This window comes from Ranitomeya imitator, chromosome 10 (genome assembly GCF_032444005.1).
Source record: "Ranitomeya imitator isolate aRanImi1 chromosome 10, aRanImi1.pri, whole genome shotgun sequence".
NCBI lineage: Eukaryota > Metazoa > Chordata > Amphibia > Anura > Dendrobatidae > Ranitomeya > Ranitomeya imitator.
The window spans coordinates 130006579-130031794 of NC_091291.1; the positions used below are offsets into that span (position 1 = coordinate 130006579).

The following is a 25216-nucleotide window of genomic DNA, read 5'->3' on the forward strand; positions in this document are numbered from 1 at the left end:
AGGAAAAGAAAACTACAGCCCTTGTGTCCTCCAGTGATCTCTTGCATCCTGAGTCCTGCACTACAAGGTACACGAAGCCTGATATAAACAGAATCGGTAGCCCTGGGGCCCCGCTCCACCTGTTGGGAGCAGAACCATCCCAGCTGCATCACCATGAGCCCCAGTGGTCTCCTTCAGCAGCTTCAGCCCTCCGTTGCCAAACACCACAGGTGGCGTCACATTAAATCCCATATACATATTCCCTGGTTACGCTGGTGGGCGAGGACCCACTGTGCCACGGGTTGAGATTACCCCGGAGGGGTGTAACTAAGCGACTACCTGGTTCTTCACTAGAGCCTCTGATGGTGAGGTTAGGCTTGAGCTGAAGGTAACTGCCAGATACCACTCCAGGGCTGATACTGCATCAGGTGGCCTCAATGGTCCGGGAGGCAAGTACAGACTCGGAGTGTCAGGCAGGACAGAATCAGGATCACAGGCAGTATGGATACTGGTGCTGTTTCAGACAGTACGGGTTCAGGTTCGGACAGAACGGGTTTAGGTTTGTGATCACTGGACAGGTACTGGTACAGAATCGAACAACGGGGTCAGGAACAGGAACCTGACAACGAACTAGTAGGCTGCACATAGCCTAAAATGTTTTTCTAAATAAAAAATGCTGTAAAAAAAGCACCGCGCCATGGATGTTAGCTGTGTTTTCCTATTGAAATGAATAAGAAGCTTATTCAAAGAGTATTTGAAGATGTTTTTATTTGAGTTTTGGAGCAGAATTCGCTCCAAAATGCACATAAAAGATACCCTGTGTGAAGACGTCTTTAGGCCCAGTATAACATGTCCGTGGCACGTGGACCATACTCGGATCAGAAGACCTGGACAACTCCCGTAAATACCGACTGGGATTAACTGCCTCTCATAGGCAGTGTGAAACCGGCCCAAGGCAGAAGTCATAAAAATGGCAAAAATAAGTTCCCGCACTAATTTCACAATGGGTGTGATGAGACGTGGAATTGTGGTTGCCAGTGCCCACACCACCAAGTAATAATGTCCACCCCAAAACAAAAAAAAGTTAACATTGAAAAGTTTTTAATGCCTTCTAAAAAAAAGAGAAAATGAAAAAATGTCCCCTAATTAATCTTTAAAACAAATAATGCCTCCTTTAGAACTTTTTGATTTCAACTTGGTGTCCTATTAGATGTAATTATGACTGTAAAACTAATAATGCCACTCATTGCAAGAAAGTAAAGTTTATACTCTCTTAATCTGAGCGCCCGAGTGTTGTTCTCCTCCCCGTGCACAAAGTGGGCCTGGCACAGGTGGCACAATGCAGTGACATCATTGCACCGCCTGCGCGGGGACGCTGACATCTCTAAGGCTACTTTCACACTTCCATGTTTATAAAGACGTTGCAATGCGTCGTTCTGTGCAAAATACGCATCCTGCAAAGTTGCCCGCAGGATGCGTTTTTTGCACATGGACTTGTATTACCGACGCATCGCGACGTATGGACACACGTTCCATACGTCGTGCACTGGATGCGTTGGTAATTGGTGGACCGTCGTCACAAAAAAAAATTAATGTAACTTTTTTTGTGCAACGCATCCGCCATTTTCAACCGCGCATGAGCGGCTGAAACTCCTCCCCCTCCTCCCTGGAACTCATAATGGGCAGCGGATGCATCTGAAAACTGCATCCGCTGCCCACGTTGTGCACTATTTTACACAACGTCCATCGGTACCACGGGCCGATGGTTTGCGACGGCCATGTACCGACGGAAGTGTGAAAGGAGCCTTAGGCTTCTTTCACACTTGCGTCGTCTGGTAGCCGTTACAATGCGTCGGCACGACGTACCGACGGACGTTGTGAAAATTCGGCACAACGTGGGCAGCGGATGCAGTTTTTCAACGCATCCGCTGCCCATTCTAAAGTCCCAGGGAGGAGGGGGCGGAGTTCCGGCCACGCATGCGCGGTAGGAAATGCAGGTCAGGACGTACAAAAAAAGTTCCCTTGAACGTTTTTTTGTGATGACGGTCCGCCAAAACACGATGCATCCAGTGCACGACGGACGCGACGTTTGGCAATACAAGTCTATGGGGAAAAAAACGCATCCTGCGGGCACATTTGCAGGATGCGCTTTTTCCCAAAACGACGCATTGCGACGGAGTCAAACGATGCAAGTGTGAAAGTAGCCTTAGGCTGTCAGGATGGAAAGTGTTGGGGCACAGTGCCTATGGCTCCCGCTCAACCACAGGATACAAATGTCTCGGCATCAAATTGACTCTTGATACAGTATAAGAAGAGCTTGCCCAGAGATTCATCTGAGACATGTGCACTGCCCCAAATCATGGTGCCAGCGATGCCCCTACTACTTTTTTTTTCTTTTGAAATTTTGGAACCAGGTCAACAACCCCTTGCACTTCCCCAACCCAAACGTTACTCATCTGTTATCCATATACTATTAGTATAAGGGAAATTTTAAAAATTAATTCACAAACACAAGCCTGACCGGAATACATTAGCACCGGGTCGTAGAGGTGAAACATTTCAGTAGGCTTTATACGTGGGATTTACGCAGCTGCGATGTCTGAATACCGCCTTGCAAACATCCCTTGATTTTTTTGCACCGAGTCCAGATAAAATGCATAAAAATCATGTACTCGGTGTCGTCTAAAATAAGCATTTGATTCTTATGTGCTTTATCTGGTTTCACTGTAAACCCGCAGCATTTCGAGGACTGTTTTGCAAACTTTCCAGGAATTTACAGGCAGTCGACAGCTCCACAAATGAAGAGCTGATTTTTTTTAAATGCTAAATAATCAGTCACCCCATACGAATTAGGTGATCCAGCCGAGAACTATGTGGCCAAGTTCCTATGACAAACTATTTCCCAGATTGCATTCAGTCCTTCTCGAGTCCGTCACGCCTGCATTTGTCTGTAAGTAGTAACTCCACCCAATGTAATAGGAGCTAGGGCTACAGGTGGGAACACCACTCCCCTGAACCTGTGCAGACATTCCTCTGGAAGGACAGGCTTCCAAACTCACAACCATGCCTGCTCTCGGCTCCTTTGGCTTAGCCATCTGGATAGCCCTGGTGGCTGCAGGTAAGTCCATACAACTTCTCCGTCCTACCAGTTGAGATCCATGGAAAGAAAAGATTCAAGAACATTCTCGTGAGGTCATTAGCCCAAATAATTGACTTGGGATTATTAACACTATCATTACTCTTGGGCTCGGCCCTCTACGCTGTGACTCATTGTGGGTAGAGTAGTTGCACTCTGACTATTGGGTGTAGTGGCCAGATTGGAGTCTTGATCGTGGTCGTTGTGGCCTCTCGTTGTGTTTCTCCTTTCTGACGTCTGTCCGCTGATACGTCTCGTCTTGCCCTTTGCATATACATGTCTAACAGCTGATACGTCAGACAGTTATGCAACACGGTGGCTCTAAAAGGGGCCCCCTAGATTGCTTTCTACATTAGAAAACAGAAGTTTCCCAGTTAACGCGTAAGGGGTCCGTTCGGAAAATCGTGTTGAAGTTGTGCAAAAATTGCGGGTGCAGCTCCGTGTGTTCCCCTGCATCACAGATGGGTGCAAACGCCATGTGCCCTCAGTCAACACAACTAAAGCTAGCCATGTGTCATCTGCAACACGGGCAAGACTCGTGCACGCCGTGATTTTTTTTTTCGGACACATGTGGCGATTCAAATGGAAAATCGTTCATGTGAACTTGCACCTCGAATTACGCCGCTCTGTGTGCGACTGACTAAACTTCTGTCCATCTGAACGAAGCACTTTGCCTGTTTTTTACACATATAACACTTACCCGTTACAGTCTATTGGCATGTTTTTTTGTGTTTTTTTTTTAGAAAATGTTTTAAAAAAATTTAACTCTACCCCCTCACCACCCTTCAAAAAAGGGGACACGTCTCAATGCAAATCAGTGGGTCTGTGAAAAAAAAGAAATGGACAGCACACAGAGGGCATCAATGTGTCTTCTGAGTGCAGTCCGTTGCACTTGGGATATTTTAATTTTTTGCATATGTGAAAAAATAGATGCCATAAAATGGATGAAAATCGGATGAAGCACACTGGTGAAAAAAATGGTCCATTTTTCCTTGTATGCAAAAAAAAATGGGCTTGCTGAACCCAGAATCAGGCTGCTTGCGACCAGCGAAACATTTGCTCCTTTGTATCACGGTCGCCGTTTGCTGCTCATAAGAAATCATAACATCCAGCATCGCAACGTGTCCCCATGATTAATACCGCATTGTGCGATACGCGGCACCTTGTCGGGTTTTGTCTGAAATATCTGCAGATCCTGATCTCTGACCTGCTGAAATATAGCAATGGGTCAGCGAGGAGGGTGCAGGATATTGGTTAATCTGTGACTCGGGTTAGCTGACCTATTAATTAGATATCGTAGATTTGAAGCCACGACTTGTCACTCATTATCCAGCTGTACTGGATCTACTCCTGGGGACATCAATTTTTTTTACGAAAGAAAGAAGGAATGTAAAGTATGAGCCTCTGGTTACGTGGAGGTTTTTGACATCGATTTTTCTGGCGGAAAAATCCACATCTAAAAACTGCTCCCAAAAGGACAGGTTTTGGAAGCACTCGCGTTTTACGCCATTTTTGTGGCATTTTTTAAGTGTGCTTTTTCATGCTTTTTTCATTACAATATGGCGTTTAGGATGAGTTTGTGTTTTTTGGGAAAAAAAAACAAACAAAACTTTGCATCAAAAGCTGTAATAAAAACCGTTATTTAAGCTTGGGAAATGTGTTGAAGAATGGACATGAAGCTTTTTTTTGCACTTGTAAAAAAAAAAAAAAAGCGTGCCATGCACAAAAAAATAAAAAGCTTTTTCTCATTCAAATCAGTGGGAAGCAGATTTGAAGTGTTAATTGATGCAGATTTTAGAGAGGAATCCATGGCAAAAACCACATAAAAAAACTGTGTCTGTACTGGTAAAGATCTATTTCCTCTCTTTTGTATCCCCTCTTTTTGTGGTTGCCGGACTTACATCCAGAAATGAAATGTGTGAATCCGGACTAAAGATCTGACACTTGTGACTGGAGGATAATCTGAATCCCATGCATGTGAATAAGGTTTTCGCAGTGGTAAACCCCTTAAATGACAATGGGGCTAATTCTTGTGCAGATTTCGTGGACACACAGCCTCATATTTGTGGCACAATAGTCTCAGCATGAATTTATGCCGCCTACCACTAAGGGCAGAGTCACAGTAGGTATTTCTTCACCCGGGCCTAAGGCTATGTTCCCACAGTTGAGTTTTTGATGTTGCCGATTTTCTGCACCCATTAAGTAAAATAGGGTATTTACATTTTTTCAAAAATACAAAGTAAAAAGTAAAAAAACTCACCATAAACTCATCGTAGGAACATAGTCTAAGATTTCCCCCCAAAAAAACTTGCCATCGCTCCCTCCACCATCAATGAATGGATCCCACTATACAGGGATTCCATTTTAGAAAGAAACCAGGACACCATATTTGCGATGTAGATGACGGCACAGACACGTGGGAATGTTTTGTATGTGGCAAGCACCGTGGCTAATGTGGGGCGGGCAGGGACACCATTGTTTTTGCGGGTCAGTTGTAACCTGGGTTTGTGTATCTCCTGTAATTCATAGATATTATTTCGACTTTCCCAACAGTCTCATCAATGGACGTGTTTACTTCAAAGGAGCTCCAGGTTCGGAATGGAACAGATCCCCGGCTGAAGTGTACGTTCAGCTCTTACGTGGCGCTGGGTGACGACGTGTCTGTATCATGGACGTTTCGCCCTCTTTCAGGGGGCAGTGATGAGTCTGTAAGTAGCCAATGATTGGAGCTGGATATCTGTAATTATTCTTAGTGCTCATCCTAATGATCCCTCTTTTGGAGGCGGGTGAGACGTGGTGAACTAGTCAGACTTGTGAAGTCATTCCAGGATTCTGTTCGGTTTTCCCCTTCCTTTGCATGTGAGTACACGTGTCACACAGCGATGGCGCAATACTTACTCACTGAGAGCAGATGCCGGCACGGCCGCCAGCCTGCCAATTACACAGAAATGTACATACAACTGGATAGAAAACATGGAAAAATACAACGAGATACAAGACATGGAAAAATAGAGAAAAAACTGAATCTACTGCCGCCATATTGAGTACACCCTCATATATCAGACACTACTGGATCATATGGTGGCATCCAAAGCGGTTACAGCAGCAATTCTGGCGTTTCATTTCTTTACAGTATTGATCGTACAGATTGAATAATTTGATATGTTGATAGATTGGATTTTTACAAATGCGGCGATACCAAATATGTGTATTTATTTATTATAAGTAAAAGGGGGGTAATTATGGTGCTTGAACCCTCTAAGTCCAAGCAACATATTGTAATCCGATTTCTTTTATTTTATTATTATTCTACTTCTTCTTCTCCGCGTTTTCCGCAATTAATGGGCCCGAACCGCTCGGCGCAGAGACCCTGTTCAGGCGGCCTTTCGAAGCCCTCGGTGGGGACAGGTGTGCTATGTATTTTTGGAGTCGATCCGATTTGTAGGTGTTTTTTTTTTTTAAATCGCATTTTAAGCAAAAAGTTTCCCATAGGAATTCATGGCGACCTTTCCATGACCCCCAACTGACATGGATTGAAGCCAAAGCGCAGGTGCACTGACCTTACAAAGACAGCAGCTATGCAAATGTACGGTGTCCATTTTAGGACACGATCATTTATCAAAGTCAAACATCAGAATAATGTGTCTGTGACTTCTGACTGACTCTGACTCGTGACTACTGAGGGGCCGAATGTGCCAAAGTGGCTACCAAGTGGCTATCGAGGTGCCGAATGTGCCAAAGTGGCTACCAAGTGGCAAAAGTGGCTACAGAGGTGCCGAATGTGCCAAAGTGGCTACCAAGTGGCTACAGAGGTGCTGAATGTGCTAAAGTGGCTACCAAGTAGCAAAAGTGGCTACCAAGTGGCAAAAGTGGCTACCGAGATGCCGAATGTGCCAAAGTGGCTACCAAGTGACAAAAGTGGCTACCGAGGTGCCGAATGTGCCAAAGTGGCTACCAAGTGACAAAAGTGGCTACCAAGTGGCAAAAGTGGCTACCGAGGTGCTGAATGTGCCAAAGTGGCTACCAAGTGACAAAAGTGGCTACCAAGTAGCAAAAGTGGCTACAGAGGTGCCGATGTGTCAAAGTGTCTACCAAGTGGTTAACGTGGCTACCGAGGTGCCGAATGTGCCAAAGTGGCTACCAAGTGCAAAAGTGGCTACTGAGGTGTCGAATGTGCCAAAGTGGCTACCAAGAAGCACCTGCGCTGTGGCTTCAATCCATGTTAGTTGGGGGTCATGGAAAGGTCGCGATTAATTCCTATGGGAACATTTTTGCTTAAAATGTGATTTATTTTTTTTTTTTTTTTTTTTTTAAACTACAAATCGGATCGACTGCAAAAATACATAGCACACCTGTCCACACCGAGGGCTTCATAACGCCGCCTGAACGGGGTCTCTACATGACTGCAAAAATCAGTGACACAGTTGACACATAGACTACAATTTCTTACATACAGACTCTGCTTAGGACAGTCTGCCTGTTCTTCACAAGTGTCCGGACCCCGCTCATTTCATCACTGTGGGTCCCAGTGTCCCCTTGAAGCAAATGGTGGTGACATCACACAGGTCCTTTAGCCTGCACCCAATATTATATGATGGTGACATCACTACATCACTCCCATTGGCTGCATATACAACCCATCCCAGGTTGTGCCATCGCTATACACAACAGTCATATTCTAACGTTACTTTCTTACAGTCGCCACCTGATACACTGCTGTAAAGCCGGCAGCGCTGTTCAAGCACCATGTATTTCCTTCAGGAAATGCCCATCTAGTTTAAAATGTTTTTCTTTTTTACACTTTTAAAAACTTTTTTTTTATTTTGTTGTGTGACTCTACCCAAAAGGTATGTTTACACTGATTTTTTTTTTCTTTTGGAGCAGAAAGTAAATGGAAACTCTCAATCTCCCCCCTCCCCTTCCCGAAAAAAAACTTGGGAGTTTAAGCTCTGTTTCCGCTCCAAAAACAAAGCAAAAAAGACTCAATGTGCACATACCCCAAAAGGCTAGCTGATGAGTAGGAAATCTTACGCTTCTCTAGCTGCCCGGTTGTTTTATACAAATGTTCCTGATGATAAAGGGAACATTTATATGATAACATATTAGGAAATTATACTATATGGATCCAGCTATGGCGTGAGATAAAACACTTACAAGAAAGCAGGTGCAGGACTCTATGTCTCTCTCACTTTGCACTTCCCTCTTCATAGACTTCAATAAGTAGCTGTAATCTGATCCCTCACTGAGCTGGCAGGCCGTCTTAAGGCCCCCATACACATTAGACTAGTGTTGGCCAAAACTCGCTGATATCGAGGAGTTCGACCAATAGTCTAACGTATATCGGAGCCCAGACAACTGTTTATCGGGGAAGATGTTGATCCGATTTTGGACCTCCATTCCATTTGTTTTCCTTGAGCTAAACCGCTCACAGTCATGTTAGGTGACGGACCACAAATAACATAGCAGCGCTTGGCCAAACGAGCTCTCATGTGTACGGGAGCCAAGATAGCTGCCGTCCAAATGATCAATGGAACTATCGGATGGCTGTTGAGAAAACAGCTAAAATCCTTTATTCTAAAGCGGATTTTAGCTGCTTTTCAAAGTGAATGATGAATACAGGAGGAAGAGTTGGGAGAAGTGGCTCATGAGTGTTGAAAGCAGCAAATCTGTCTCATAAAATATTTTACATAGTTTCTTATATTTGCTTTTTTCCCGTCTCCCATGACAGCACACCTGAGAGAGGGATCCGCCCAGTCGGGACAGGAAACCTACTGAAATAAAAGGGCGGTACCTCTCCCTCGCTTCAGTTGGGTTTCCTGTCCTGACGGGAACCCTTGTGCTGAATCACGGCGGGGGAGCGCTGTGGAACGACCCCTTATTAAGGGGGTGGCTGCAATAGATCGCTGCTCATTCCCATACAGTCCAGAGATGGAGGGTATGGAGCAGCAGCAGCAACAGCTATTACAGCAGCAGCAGCAAGAGCCCTTATCAGGCGATACATCTGCTCGTCATCATCCTAAGAAGAATAGCCGCTCAAATGGAAGGAGCAGCAATCATCCTAGTCGGACGTCTCAGGACTCTTCGACATCCAGGAGGAATGTTCCCCGTGCTCCCAGTCCGCCTCGGAATCCGGTACCCTTTATGGTCAGCGGGTGGTGAGTGATCTACGTGAATGTCACCCTGGTGGTAATGGGCTACATTTTCTGTTTACTTGGCAGGCGCCGAGGAAGGCTAGTTCCAAGACAAAGAATAAAGAATGTGCCCTCTGTAATGTCCCATTGGCAGTTCAGTGGCAGAAAAGTCTTTGTATAGATTGTATTCAAAAGACTATCCAGGAAGACACCCCTGACTTTGCCTCTAGTCTTAGAGCAATAATCAGAGCCGAAGTACAAGACTCTGTTAAAGCAGCCCTTAAGAAAAGGGGTAGTAAACACCCTGAACCAGTTTCGGCTTCTGAGGTATCTCCTTCTGATGAGGAAGGTCAGGAGGAACCGTTATCTCCCTGCTCCTCTTCTCCTCTGACTCCTCTTCTGATAGTGATGTGGGGGGGCCGTCCGTGCTTTCTTACTGAGAACACGGACAAGCTAGTAAAAGCCGTTAGAGCTTCAATGGGCCTTAAAGATGAGAAAGCGGCCAAATCCCTGGAGGACATAATGTTTGGGGGTTTAGAGGAAAAGAGAAAACGCACCTTCCCAGTCAATTCCAGAATAAAAGCCCTTATAGAAAAAGAGTGGAGGAAACCAGAAGAATCGGGTAATCTTCCCTCGGCTTCTAAAAGACGTTACCCCTTTGAGGATAAAGATTCAGAGACTTGGGATAAGGTTCCGAAAATCGATGGTGTGGTGGCTAGATCGTCTAAAAAATTATCCCTTCCCTTAGAAGATTCTGGCGTATTAAGAGATCCTTTAGATAAAAAAGCGGATGGGTTCCTAAGACACACCTGGGAAGCAACCGCAGGGGGCTTGAAACCAGCAATCGCAGGAACCTGTGTCTCTCGCTCCCTTATTGTCTGGCTGCAGCAGATAGAGGAGCAACTGAAGTCTAAAGCCCCGAGAGATGAAATTCTAACCAATTTAACTTTAGCTAAAGGTGCAGCTGCCTTCGTAGCGGATTCCTCTGCAGACTCTGTAAGACTGGCAGCTAGGGCTGCAAGTTTATGCAATGCAGCTAGACGTGCTCTCTGGTTGAAGGGATGCCCGGGGGATCTACCTTCAATAAATAGACTTTGTTCTATACCATGTGACGGCCATTTCCTCTTCGGTCAAAAATTGGAAGACATTTTAGAGAAAGCAGGAGATAGGAAAAAGGGATTCCCTAGTTTTCCTGTGGACTTTAGAAGGCCTTATTTTCGGAGGGGCAAATTTAGTAGAGGCCGCCCCCCGGGAGATAGAAGGAATTGGGACTCCAGAGACAGAAGGGGATCTGGATACATGTTTAAAGGTCCCTCAACATCGGCGAAAAAGCCCTCCCAATGACGCCAGGCCAGAGGTGGGGGGAAGGCTTTCATCTTTTCTCCCAGCCTGGGTAGACATCTCCCCCAGTCATTGGACTCTAAAGGTCATCGAACACGGCCTAAGAATAGATTTTGTTTTTCCACCGCGACAAACTTTTGTTTTAACGCCCCAAAGAAAGACTCCAGAGGAGCAGCTAGCCTTGGAGGCAGAGGAACTGGAGCTCGTATCAAAACGGGTTCTTGTGGAGGTCCCGGGGGAAGAGCAGGGAAAAGGTTTTTACTCTCCTCTTTTTCTCATACGAAAACCAGACGGGTCCCTGAGAACTATTATCAATTTAAAAAATCTAAATCAGTCAATAGTAAACTGCTCCTTCAAAATGGAGTCAATAAATACGGCCATAAAACTCTTATTCCCAGGTTGCTTCATGGCAGCCATAGACCTGAAGGACGCCTATTACCACGTCCCAATTCATCAAGACCACCAAAAATACCTAAGGGTGGCGGTTTATGTACAAGGCTGTCTCAGGCACTATCAGTATGCTGCCCTACCATTCGGCCTATCAATAGCACCGAGAATTTTTACAAAATTAATGTCAGAGGTCATGTCTTTCCTCCGCTCTCAGAATGTAGTTATAGTTCCGTATCTGGACGACTTCCTCATAATAGGGAACTCATCAACACATTGCCAAACACAAATAGAACAAGTCATATCAACGCTACAGCGGTTGGGGTGGAAAATAAATCTTGCCAAATCAAGGTTGATGCCGGAGCTAGTGCAATCTTTTCTGGGTTTAGTCCTGGATTCCAGGCGTCAGCTTTGTCTTTTGCCAGAAAACAAGCTGATCAAAATTCAAAATCTTGTAGAGTCAGCAATTCATCACCCCGCAATGACATTGAGAAGGGCAATGTCCCTGTTGGGTTCTCTGACGTCCTGTATACCCGCAGTAAGATGGGCACAGTTCCATCTAAGACAATTACAATGGGAGATCCTGTCAGCGCAGAGGTGGTTAAAAGGGCATTTAGAGGGAAAGCTACGCCTTTCATTAGAGGTAACAGATTCCCTAAAATGGTGGACCATAAGAGACCATTTGACATCAGGGGTCCAGTGGATAACTCCAATAGACCAGGTCATCACCACAGATGCAAGCGGTTCAGGATGGGGAGCTCATTTGGGGACACTCTCAGTTCAGGGATCTTGGTCCCATTTAGAATCACAACAAGCGTCAAACCTAACAGAGTTGTGGGCTGTAGAAAAAGCTGTAAAACATTTCCTTCCCATCCTCCAGGGTCATCATACCAGGGTCATGTCGGACAATCACGCAGTTGTTGCATACATCAACCACCAAGGGGGGACGAGATCCCCTTCCCTGATGAAGTCAGCATCTGTCCTCCTACAACTAGCGGAGCGCCACCTACTATCCCTCTCGGCTCTCCATATAAAAGGGGTCGAGAATATAAAGGCAGACTACCTAAGTCGCAAAACACTGAGGCAAGGAGAGTGGTCTTTGAATCCCCGGGTGTTTCAACAGATAGTGCAGGCTTGGGGCTTACCTGTGATAGATTTATTTGCCACCCTAAGCAACAGGAAGGTAGAGAGCTTCTGTTCACTAGATCCAAGAGAAAAACCCTTCGCGGTAGATGCTCTCCAAATACAATGGAATTTCAGCCTCGCATATGTGTTTCCACCAATAGCGATGATTCCGACGGTAGTAAGAAAAATCAGAATGGAGCAGGCGAGAGTAATTTTGATTGCTCCATTCTGGCCAAAAAGACCTTGGTTCTCCCTCCTGAGACAAATGTCAGTGACCGATCCATGGATTCTGCCAGAAATTCCGGACCTGCTTACTCAGGGTCCAATATGCCACTCTCAAGTGAAGGGCTTCCATCTTGCAGCCTGGAATTTGAGAGGGCATTACTGAGTAGGCAGGGGTTTTCACCAGGGTTAGTCTCCACCTTGTTAAAAAGTAGAAAGCCAGTAACATCAAGGATATATGGCAGAACATGGAAAAGGTTTCTGGAATTTTCGGGGCAACCCGTGGGGGACAGGGCTCCTGTGGGTACTATTTTAGAATTCCTACAGGCGGGGTTGCAACTAGGGTTAGCAACTAATATGCTCAAGGTGCAAGTGTCGGCATTAGGAGCCTTGTATAATTGTAATCTGGCCTCCAATAGATGGGTGTCCCGCTTTATAAAATCATGTAGTAGGTCTAGACCAGTGGTAATTCAGAGGGTTCCTCCATGGGATTTGAATCTGGTGTTAGAGGCTCTGACTAGTGATCCATTTGAACCCTTGCAGGAGTCATCAATAAAAATACTTACTCTTAAGACTGTACTTCTGGTAGCGTTGACATCAGCCCGTAGGGTGAGTGACTTGCAAGCCCTGTCTATCTCCCCTCCTTACACGCAGATATTTGATGATAGAGTAGTGCTCAGGCCAGATCCGGCATATCTGCCGAAAGTAGTACTTAAATTCCATAGGAGCCAAGAAATTGTGTTACCCTCTTTTTGTGATAATCCCAAGAACCCAGGGGAAGAGAAATTTCATACACTGGATGTGAGAAGAGCTATTTTGCAGTATATATCTCTGACTAGTCAGTGGAGGAAGGATCAATCCTTATTTATAGCTTTCCAGGGTAGCAGGAAGGGATATGGGGTATCCAAGGGTACTATTGCTAGATGGATTAGGGAGGCCATTTCCTTATCTTATGCTTCTCGTGGTGCTCCGATCCCTGAAGGCATCAACGCTCACTCCACCAGAGCCGTGGCTACTTCCTGGGCGGAAAAAGCAGAGGTATCGATTGATCAGATTTGTAAGTCCGCTACCTGGTCCTCACCGTCTACCTTCTTTAGACACTACCGGCTCGATCTATCCTCCTCAACTGACCTTACCTTTGGTAGAAGGGTACTACAAGCGGTGGTCCCTCCCTAAGGTGTTCTTTCTCCAAAAATCTCTCAGGTGTGCTGTCATGGGAGACGGGAAAACACCAAGGTTACTTACTGGTAGCCGGTTTTTCCGGAGCCCATGACAGCACCTGTATATTCCCTCCCTTCTTTTTCACCCTTTCGGTGTGCACTTTTTAGTGGGTGTTATTTATTATTACAATGTGGTGGTAGATTGTCATGTGTACTAACCAAGGGGCCTCTCATGCTCTGAAAACCAACTGAAGCGAGGGAGAGGTACCGCCCTTTTATTTCAGTAGGTTTCCTGTCCCGACTGGGCGGATCCCTCTCTCAGGTGTGCTGTCATGGGCTCCGGAAAAACCGGCTACCAGTAAGTAACCCTGGTGTTTCGTTATGATTTATAGAAAGTTTGCTGAGATAATAGTGACCATTGAAACATACGTTATGCAAATACACAGGACATGGCAATGTTTTAGCCATTACCTGGATATTCTTATCTAGTGCTGGACTTTCAAAAGCATTTTGGTGCCCAATGGCGAAATAAAAAGCCGATCTGCTCTCACTTAAATGCTTTTTACTATTGCTGATGCAAATCATAAGAGAATGGATCATTGTTAATGCAATCCATGTACTGTTTGCGCTTGTCTGTAGCACATTCCCTGTTTACACGAAAGATGAACCGTTAACAGTAACGATAAAAGATTTGCTTATTTGTCGGCTGATCTCGCGAATGCTGATTTGGTTGATTATCAGCCCTTGTAATTGGTGTTTAAGGTGTAAAAGCATAGAAAAAAGAGAATAAAAGATAAGGAAACTTAGCAGTGAATGTTGAATTTGTAGGGGTAAAAAGTGCAAATTGGATGTTAAAAAGACTGATAAATTGGTCAATATTGATCCTTCATCTTTATGACTTGCAGGGAGTAAGGTCCATTTATACTGAAAGATTAGCGGCGAACGAAGGTTTCTAAGAACGATAATCATACAATGCAAACAGGCTGACGCTCACCCAATGAATGAGCAAAATACTCGTTCCCTAGGTGCAATGATTTTTAGGTTTGCTTAAACATCATTGTTCTCGGCAGCATATCGTTCTGTGTAAAGCGGATTCGTGCTGCCAAGAACCTACGCGCACACAATGCGTAGTTTCGTGCAATCAGCATGTGTAAACCGGTTTATAAACGATCGCCAATCAGTAAATATTTACCGATCAGTGGTCATTTAGTGTAAACAGACTTTTACTTTGTGCCCAATTTTTGCATTTAGTCCCCCCCATTATGACTAGAAGGGCTCGCAGTCTGCACAGAACACTGATTGTGACTTGTCTGTATTACTTGGAACAATAAGAAGTCTGTAAAGTGCAAAAAGTGATACGCCTAGCCTGAGTGCAGGCATCTAGCATGGCAAGGCTCGGGAATAGACAAAGGGAACTCTGTATCAAAGGAGACTTATTGTCTGATCAGAAAGAAATGTGTCTGATCACGTTACCCTGTGCAGCCCCAGCCTGCAGCATTGTAGTGTCATCCCGCTTGCCTCCCTGAGTTCATCATTCATAATGGACTGCCATTTCACTAATGGCTCAGAGAACACCTGCCCATGAAATTCTGAGTATAGGGGAAGAGGAAGATGTGGCTGCAAAGATAGAGAGTCAGTGATACACACAGATTCTACAGCTGCTTTACAGAAAGTGTTTTATCTCAGCGCAGAGCTGGATTCACAGTTACACTGCTCAGTACTGCTGTGTAATATTCTCCATGCTGTTGCTTCTAAACATGTGCCAAATAATAGAGAAAGGAGAGCAGGAATTCCTCTTGTCTGTGTGTGCCCCGAGACATCATAGTAGCTGGTCTACACCCACTGAGAATTAGAGGTAGCGCCTGCAGAGGAGAACATTTCTGAAAAATGCAGGATACAAGTCCATAAATGTGTTATTTCTCACGTATATACAAATGACAGCTTATTCTGAAAAATAAGATATGGTTTAAGTTATTTTCCGTTCTATAAGTAGCAAATAAGATATAGATCTCCGGAGTATATAAACCCTCTAACGTTCACATGCCGTTAAGGAAGACATAATTATATGAAAAAGTTCAGCATTCAATTTCGGCCTTGAATCCGGGCCTTCCTCAGAATGATACGGATTGCTGTGGGGTGTTATGGTGGGGATATGGACGCAGTGCTATGGTGGCGTGGCGCTGCGTCCACATCACCGCTCTCAGTCCCCACCATTCTGATGAAGGTCCAAATTGAGGGCCAAAACGTTAATTGTTCTGAATCATTTTGGATTGCATGAATAAATATTTTTTTTTTCATTTCACCGCACACCCCTGATTGCCAACATTTTTTCGTATAATTATACTTATGGATTGGAACCATAATCAAGCACCAATGCTCTTACGGAGCGACGTCTACTACTACTTACTTACTACTACTTACTTACAGGAGACATCGGCTGGTTTTGTTGAGCCGAGACAATATTTTCTCTACTTATTATCTCCCTATACTGTACTCCGCAGTGGAAAAACAAACACTGTGAAAGTTCTCTTTAACTTCTGTTCTAAAGTTTCTAAAAAAGGATTTGTAAACATTCCGACAACGGTTGTACAACAGGTCCTACAAGTAGAGCTATTTTGGTGGCAGGCACCATTGCTGTGTATAGAGCCCAAGGAGAGATTGGTTGGACTGATTTTGCTTTCTTAATAAAAGCTGAATACAATTGCATATAGTTCTCCCATACCTGATGAGGCCGGTGTACTTACTTTGGAAATGTAACACAGAATGGCTGTATGATCCTGATATTGAAATGAGGATTTTAGGAGTCCAACTAGAACTGGTCATTTTGGGCCATAAAACTTTGAAAAAGTTGATAGGACATGAACCTTCATAGTAAGTACATCAGCCTTTATAGGTCTATTTAATAATATACAGCTTGTTTTGTGAAATTGGGTTGGTGACAGATCAGCTTAAAGAGGACCTGTCACTAGGTCAAAAGCGGCCAGTTTTGCTTTCCCTTTTATTCCTGTTGATCCTCTGGACATTCTGCTTTTCACTTTTTAAAATACGCCATCTGGTTCCTTTTTATTTAGAGCGTCAAAAATGCTAATTTTTATAGTTTTTACCAAGGGGGCGCTGCTCATAGAAAAATAATGTCATGTAGCCTTAAGACACGCCCCAGAGGAGCCTGTGAGCCACGCCCCAGAGGAGCCTGTGAGCCACGCCCCAGAGGAGCCTGTGAGCCACACCCCAGAGGAGCCTGTTAGCCACGCCCCAGAGGAGTCTGTGAGCCATGCCCCATTAGAAAAGACCATCAAAATTAACCCAAAAATAGAAAGACCCATATCACTGGGACCGTATGACGGATTTATTTATTTTATTTTATTTTTAAAAAAGAGAAAAGTGCAATATTCAGGGGGATGAAATAAGGAAAACCATTTGACCTGGTGACACGTCACCTTTAAAAATGGGTTGACCTAATTTATGAAGTTATTACCTATCATCACTGGGACCCCAACTGACCCCATGAACAAGGCTTTGTATGAGCCCCTCAGATGGGCTTAGAGTTGGCCATACAGACAGGCGTCAGCCATATGCCCCCGATACCATGCATGCGTTTTAAGTGGAGCAAGCTGATGCCAGATTCATTTCTAAGAAGGAAAGGATTGTGCATGTTAAAAGCCATCTGCCCAGTCCTTTTCTAACATCTTCCTTAGGGGGGGAGTCCATGGTGCGTCACAGGATACTACACAATGGATTAATTGCTCTTCAATCCTTTCTTGCTCCGTTAGGTTTTCTACTACCACCGGGAGCCTTATCCTCCTGAGAGAGGCCGCTTCCTAAACCGCGCAGTGTGGGACGGGAACGCCGAACGCGGCGACGGATCGATCATTATCATGAACATTCAGCAAACAGATAACGGCACCTACCTGTGCCAAGTCAAGAATCCGCCCGATGCTCATGGAGAGATGGGAGAGATTACGGTGAGCGTTGTCAACCAAGGCAAGTAGTCATTAACGCATCTACTTGTGATTTTACCCCAAATGTTTTAGCTATGAAATGGTTATTCCCATCTGTCTATGCGCCGGCCATGGAAATAGCCAAGTGGGCTGAGCTAAGCTGTTTATTTGTAACCTCTGTGGCCAGCCATGATTGGTTGAGATGGAAATAATCCCTTAAAGGGATTGACACCTTTAGCTGATATCTGGGGCTACTGCCACTAGAGCACACTAGTGGTAATGTTGGGTATTGCAACTCTGCTCTCATTGAAGCGAATGTGATCTGAGCTTTGGTAACCGGGAATGACCACTACGCCGTGTACAGAGCGGTGACGTTCTGGCTCCGCACACTGTGTATATCCACGTATCATCTTATTAGAGGGGGATGGGCTCCTGGCTGTCAGGGGCTCCTCTGATGCGATATTGATGACCTGTCCTATGGATATATCGCCATTATTTCAGTCCCGGAATACCCCTTTTTGGACCAAGCTAAATTTAGCATTGTATTTTTACTTAAGAGCCATAACTTTTCGTTGAAATAGCTGTATAAGGGCTTTTTTTTTTTTTTTTTAGGGGGCATTTGTATGCTCTAATGGCAGTTTTGGGGATATATATATATATATATATATATATATATATATATATATATATATTGATTAAATTGTATTTACTGCTTCAAAAGGGAAAAGTAATTTTGCTATTTTTTTTTTATCCACAAACACCATGGTAAATACAAGGACTCGTGCACATTGCCTCATTGCGATCCGGAAAAAACATTGGATCAACTCAGACTAATGTTAGTCTATGGGGCCGTTCACATGTCCGATATTTTCCTTCGGCACAGTGTCTGAGTATAATCCGATATTTGAATCGCACTGTGCAATGCAAGTCAGCGAAAAACATTGGGCTGCACTTGGATGACATCAAAGTGCAGTCTCATTTCCGCGCGCTCGCAGAATGGAGAAAACGGGAAACATTTTTTTTTTCTCCATTCTGCATAATGGACCGGTTCTCTCGGATGAGAAAATACATGGTGGTGTGACCATAGCCTAATGCTGATGACTGATTTTTAATCAGACTTTTCCAACTTTTGGATGCGGTTACTGTCACCGATTTACTATAGGACCAGACCGCACGCCTGACCTGTTGTGGTAGATAATAGTATTCCAATGAAAACCAATTCTGAAGCATCACTTAAAACTTTGATATTCTTAGAATTGCGTAAACATTGGCACCTGGGCTTCATCATTCTCTTCGTGGATAAGGAGCCCCCCCGCAGTGTGCCGATTGGCCAGTGAAGTTAGGGGTCCGGTGAACACTCGTCAATTTATTCACACATTTCCAAAAAGAATAATAGAATGGAACAATGCAAAGTTCTAAGATGCTTCAGAATCTTTTTTTATTTCCTTTAATGTATTTATTACCCTGGACATGTCAGGAGTGGCATAAGTCACCTTAATAATCCAGGGAACCTTGCCCTGGGTGCTATAGTTTTCACAAGGGGATACAGTATATGGGTCCAGTTCCCGCAGATTATTTTGCTCCCCGTGTAACCATACTATCTTTGTGTGTCATTCTCTGAACTCTCAGTAACCTGCCATTGCCCTCCATGTCTTCACAGTGAAGTTCTCGGAGATCATGCTGCTGGCGCTGATCATTGGGGTCGGCAGCGTGGTGATAATACTAATAGTAATAGCCGTGGTGTCGTTTCGCTATTATCGTAAGCAGAGGACTCACAGCACCGCCGTATCCGTGATGGAATGGTAAGCTTCGCTGAGGGGAGAGATACAAAGAGGACATAGGACTGAAGTGGATGGACTTTGATATTGATGGTCTACCCTTAAAATTAGCCATCAGTCTTTGATTTGTGGTGGTCCGGCGCCATAACACCCCAATTGATCAGGTGATACTAGGTTCTGCAGATGTAGACAATGGACAGAGCAGCTCTGAACACTGTAATGGCTGTTCTCCAGTAATGCAGCTCAGATCCCATTCACTTTAATTGAAGCCGAGCTGCAGTACCTGAGAATGGCCACTATACAGTATATGGAGCAATGCTGTTCTGGCTCCTTACAGTTAGATATCATTCTTATATCACCCTCATGTTACTGCTGTATACATCTTTTTTTTATATGGAGGTTGTTCCTGTGTGTGTCCCACTGTTGCTGCTGCACTTGTGGTTACTGCCCCATTTTTATGTATGTTTCAATAAAGTTTACACATTTATTTTATCAGCGAAATCTACTTTTTTGCTCCTCGTGGACTGATCGTTCATTCTCAGTTCAGAGATAAAATGTGTATTCAGTGAACAGAGTTTCCCATTACAGAGATAGGAGATGACAGTTGGTGCTCATAAGGTTCCATGGAGTGGGCAGGGAGGAGCTAGAGGCCGACACGGACATCCTGCTACATTTCTCCATAGAACTTTATGAGCACCAACTGTCATCTCCTAGCTTTGTAATGGGAAAATCTGTAAACACCGAACATACATTTTACCCATAAACTGAGAATTTTTGAGACTGAAAGATCCATCCAGGAGGAGAAAAAAGCAGATTTTTCTGATCAGATACAATGCAAAGTTTCTTATTTTCACATGTAATAGTGATTTGTAGAAAAAAAAAATAAAAAAATAAAAACAATGATTACTAAATATAACAATTCTCAAATCTGCTTTTATTCTAGTCTCTCCTATTAGTAGGGAGATGGCTCGCTGTAGGTTAATTATCTCCAATAGGGGGCACTAGGGAGGCAGTCTTCTTTCTACTACAGGAAAGCTTATTTGCATATCTTAAGTCCATATTCTGGGAAAAGAATGAAACGTGTTACTAATCTATCAATCAATTCCTTTTCTTCCATAGTAGAGAGAAGTTAAATGACAAATTGCAGGATTCATCTGTAATTGCGTGATTCCCAGAGAAGCCATCCATAAGGTGAGTGGCTGTAAAGCACAGAAATAACGAAGTACATGTAACTGAAGCATAACATTTATCAATTCTGACCCAAAACAACACAAGTAAAACACAAAACCCCAAATTAACACAAAAGTAATTTGTTTTAAAAGCAACCAACTTTTGTCCGATACAATGTGGGGTTTTCTGCCATCAGCTCCCACTGCGCATGTAGGATCAGAGGGTGTACGGCAAGGTCCAGGGGGTGTATGGCAGGGTCCAGGGGGTGTACGGCAAGGTCCAGGGGGTGTACGGCAAGGTCCAGGGGGTGTACGGCAAGGTCCAGGGGGTGTACAGCAAAGTCCAGGGGGTGTACGGCAGGGTCCAAGGGGGTGTACGGCAAGGTCCAGGGGGTGTACGGCAAGGTCCAGGGGGTGTACGGCAAGGTCCAGGGGGTGTACGGCAAGGTCCAGGGGGTGTACGGCAAGGTCCAGGGGGTGTACGGCAAGGTCCAGGGGGTGTACGGCAAGGTCCAGGGGGTGTACGGCAAGGTCCAGGGGGTGTACGGCAAGGTCCAGGGGGTGTACGGCAAAGTCCAGGGGGTGTACGGCAAGGTCCAGGGGGTGTACGGCAAGGTCCAGGGGGTGTACGGCAAGGTCCAGGGGGTGTACGGCAAGGTCCAGGGGGTGTACGGCAAGGTCCAGGGGGTGTACGGCAAGGTCCAGGGGGTGTACGGCAAGGTCCAGGGGGTGTACGGCAAGGTCCAGGGGGTGTACAGCAGGGTCCAAGGGGGTGTACGGCAAGGTCCAGGGGGTGTACGGCAAGGTCCAGGGGGTGTACGGCAAGGTCCAAGGGGGTGTACGGCAAGGTCCAGGGGGTGTACGGCAGGGTCCAAGGGGGTGTACGGCAAGGTCCAGGGGGTGTACGGCAGGGTCCAAGAGGGTGTACGGCAAGATCCAAGGGGGTGTACGGCAAGATCCAAGGGGGTGTACGGCAAGGTCCAGGGGGTGTACGGCAAGGTCCAGGGGGTGTACGGCAAGGTCCAGGGGGTGTACGGCAAGGTCCAGGGGGGTTTATGGCAAGGTCCAGGGGGTGTATGGCAAAGTCCAGGGGAGTTTACGGCAAGGTACAGGGGGGGTGTACGGCAAGGTCCAGGTGGTGTACGGCAAGGTCCAGGGGGTGTACGGCAAGGTCCAGGGGGTTTATGGCAAGGTCCTGGAGGTGTGCTATTGTGTTACTTTTCAACCCAATGGACTTTCTATGAAATAAAAGAAACAATCATTAACCGAATAGGCATGACTTGCTGGAGCTTGTAGTGTACATCCTAAGCACTGAACTCCAGAATGGCTGCACCAGAGCTCTAAGCACGGGACCCACAGCACAACCAGAACAAGGAGAGGGTGTCTCAGAAAGCAAAAGGATAGAGGAGACCCTTGTATGAAAAGTGGGAAGAAGTACAGGAATGAAGCTGTGCTTCCAGCATATATTACTGTGAGGATCAAACTGCACATTAGCGGGGCTGAAAATGAAGATGTAATCTTGAAACTTAAAGGAGACGTCCAATGAAAACAAGTTATCACCTATCTGGAAGAGCGAGGCAATAACTTATTAACTGTGCCCCACAGCATTCAGCAAAACGGGGAATTTTTATCCTCAACATGGGAAGTTACCCCCATTAGAATAGAGTGGTGTCGGACTGCTGCTTCATTCATTCTTCATGGGGCTGAAAGAAAAAACCAAGCACCATGAATGGAGCGACGGTCGCACATGCGCACTGCCACAAGGTCCATTCTAACCGGTCTAATAGTGCCCTGTTCTGCAGATGTCAGACCCCCACTGATAAATAATCTGCAGATGATCACCAGCTTTGTGCATGTTAATCAACCAGCCGATGCCATGAGGTCTCATCTAGGAGGCCAAAGTAGCACAAGTTCTAGTTTTTATTTTCTCACCATTCTTCTGTCTTACGCAGGTCATTTGAAAAACTTTAGACCATCCCGCCCTACAGCCTATTACATCGGTGAAGTCAGACTCATGACGGGCTGGTGATGGACTTGTTACCAGTTGGAGAACGGAGGCATCTTCTAACGTCCTGCTGCATCTTATGGACTCTGCATTCTTAACATCATGGACGCTAGCAGCCCCGAATTCTACTCCATTTACTCTTCCAAAAAACTGGAAACTCGTCCAAGTAATACAAAGAGGAAAATCATTTCTCGGAGGACCTCTTCTCTTCTCTCCAGGGGTGTTTTTGACTCCCCCCAAAATATGTCCAGAATCACAGACTTTAAAATATGGCGGTGTAAACGTGTGTGTAGTTTACCAGAATGGGACATTTGAATATCAATGTCAAACACTTGATAAATCGGCAGCAGTTGTGCTTGTGCCGACAGTGCGACATACTGCCGGAAATATAGAGGGATGGATGAGTTTACAAACCGGTGAAGACTGTGCCAGATTATTTTTCTATGCAATCTGATGACTCAAATCCATACACATAAAAAAAATGGTGCAAGTCTAATAAATTTGGCGCATCTTAGGACGCGTCTAAGTATTGCACCTTTTCGCTTGACACTTTAAAAAAAAAAAAACTGTCCAGATATGCCCAAAAAGTGTAAAAATCATAAAATACTTTGGCTCCGGTTCATCAAGACTGATATTGTGTGCTCCAGTCTTAATGAAGAGCATGCCAAATTCATTAAAAGGCATACTCCTCTTTAACTTATTTGGCGCAACTTTCAATTTCCAGGCACCACAGCAAGTAATTAACTCCAGTGAACAATTTGAGTATATTTCTGCCATCATTTTCTCCACATTTTTGGCATAAATTATAATAAATTTATCGGCTGCGCTCCCTATCGACTAAGCGGCACCTACTTTTCAAAAAGTCAAGAAATCCGTCTGGGACTAAATTGAGTTATTCAAAAAATGTTGCAAAATTCTAGTAATTTTTTTACACCAAAAACTGGCAAACTGCTTTGATGAATGATAGTCTTCACGCATGGCATGTACTCTGCCATATTTCTTTTATAAGAACACGCCCACGAGGAGCTTCATAATGTTATAATGTCCAATTATGTATTATTTAATATAAATATATCCCAAGAAAGAGAACTGATGTATTACCTGCCCTCATTTGCTTTAGTTTCTCCACTTTTCTGGATTGAAGCTCTTGGTAGAGTTTCCGGCTTTGTGCTGCTATCCCGATCGCACTGCCTTTAGTCACATTGATAACTGTTACGGGGATTTTGTTTGAAGAAAAAAAAAACTGCCCCTATAAATTGGTGTTTGTTTTGTGAGATGTAATATGGTAAATTAGTAAGCGTATGTGTGCAACATTTTATACTGTAAAAAAAAATATATATAGTTGAAACACTTGGGTTCCGATCCATCATTGTCTTAGAACCATTTTGACTCCAGAAAAATAAGGTGCAAATAAAAAAGTCATTGCACCTTATTCATTATTTAATTTGCATCTTTTTTTTCAAAGTCATTCTTCGTGTTTGTGCACGTGACTTCTTTTAGATACTTTCCCGACCCGAGCGTCCCAGCTGCATAGAAATACATGATGCTGCGACGCTCGGGTGAGTATAGCCGCCGGCCAGTCCGTTCAGTGTGTTCCAGTTTATACGCCCGTCTGACCTAAGACCATAAATGTCTGCCGTCTGATAACCAGTTTCTATAGTTGCCCTATCCACATTGGAACGACTTACTGTAGGTTTTCTAACGTTGTCCTTTATTGGGTAATCGCGGTGTTAGATCGATGATTGACCCCTATTGATCTTCAGAGTTCCAGCATTTTTCCTTGTATGGAAGAATAAAGGTACCGTTACACTAAACGACTTACCAACGATCACGACCAGCGATACGACCCGGCCGTGATCGATGGTAAGTCGTTGTGTGGTCGCTGGGGAGCTGTCACACAGACAGCTCTCTCCAGCGACCAACGATCAGGGGAACGACTTTGGCATCGTTGAAACTGTCTTCAACGATGCCGAAGTCCCCGGGTAACCAGGGTAAATATCGGGTTACTAAGCGCAGGGCCACGCTTAGTAACCCGAATTTATACTGGTTACCATTGTAAAAGTAAAAAAAAAAAAAAGAAAAACAGTACATACTCACATTCCGATGTCTGTCACGTCCCCCGGCGTCAGCTTCCCTGCACTGTGTCAGCGCCGGCTGTAAAGCAGAGCACAGCGGTGACGTCACTGCTGTGCTCTGCTTTACGGCCGGCGCTGACACAGTGCAGGGAAGCTGACGCCGGGGGACGTGACAGACATCGGAATGTGAGTATGTACTGTTTTTCTTTTTTTTTAACTTTTACAATGGTAACCAGGGTAAATATCGGGTTACTAAGCGCGGCCCTGCGCTTAGTAACCCGATATTTACCCTGGTTACCAGTGAACACATCGCTGGATCGGCGTCACACACGCCGATCCAGCGATGACAGCGGGTGATCAGCGACCAAAAAAAAGGTCCTGATCATTCCCCAACGACCAACGATCTCCCAGCAGGGGCCTGATCGTTGGTCGCTGTCACACATAACGAGATCGTTAGCGGGATTGTTGCTACGTCACAAAAAGCGTGACGTTGCAACGATATCGTTAACGAAATTGTTATGTGTGAAGGTACCTTAATGCATTGCTTTCTTCTGTGTGTTGCAGATGACTTTCCATGTAACATTGTTTCCTTACATTCTATAGACTGAATATACTGTATAACATTGTTTTATATCTGTGCGTCTAGTGAAATGTGTGTACATATGCAGAATTTTCTTATCCTGGTTTTTTATATATATATTAGTGTCTATATGAAATAGAGGTGATATAAAGTGTTTTAGTGACCTATTAAAAGCTGCTAACAACTTAAA

At 44.8% G+C, this 25216-nt stretch overlaps 1 protein-coding gene across 1 annotated transcript; it reads left to right on the forward strand.

Moving 5' to 3' along the window:
- The first annotated feature begins 2960 nt into the window (after window positions 1-2960).
- On the forward strand, window positions 2961-23721 carry LOC138651252 (myelin protein zero-like protein 2). Its single transcript, XM_069741306.1, has 6 exons — window positions 2961-3097; window positions 5669-5823; window positions 17252-17462; window positions 19080-19221; window positions 20317-20388; window positions 22319-23721. Exons 1-5 carry the CDS (start codon window positions 3043-3045, stop codon window positions 20363-20365), a joined length of 612 nt encoding a protein of 203 aa, XP_069597407.1. The 5' UTR covers window positions 2961-3042; the 3' UTR covers window positions 20366-20388; window positions 22319-23721.
- The last annotated feature ends 1495 nt before the right edge of the window (window positions 23722-25216 follow it).

What these genes read in the sequence shown, in the direction of transcription:
- LOC138651252 (XM_069741306.1), top strand. Translation starts at nt 3,043, where the DNA reads ATGCCTGCTCTCGGCTCCTTTGGCTTAGCCATCTGGATAGCCCTGGTG. An exon ending in CAGGGGGCAGTGATGAGTCT is followed by an intron (nt 5,824 to 17,251) that starts GTAAGTAGCCAA and finishes TTGCTCCGTTAG; the next exon opens with GTTTTCTACTACCACCGGGA. An exon ending in GGTGAGCGTTGTCAACCAAG is followed by an intron (nt 17,463 to 19,079) that starts GCAAGTAGTCAT and finishes ATGTCTTCACAG; the next exon opens with TGAAGTTCTCGGAGATCATG.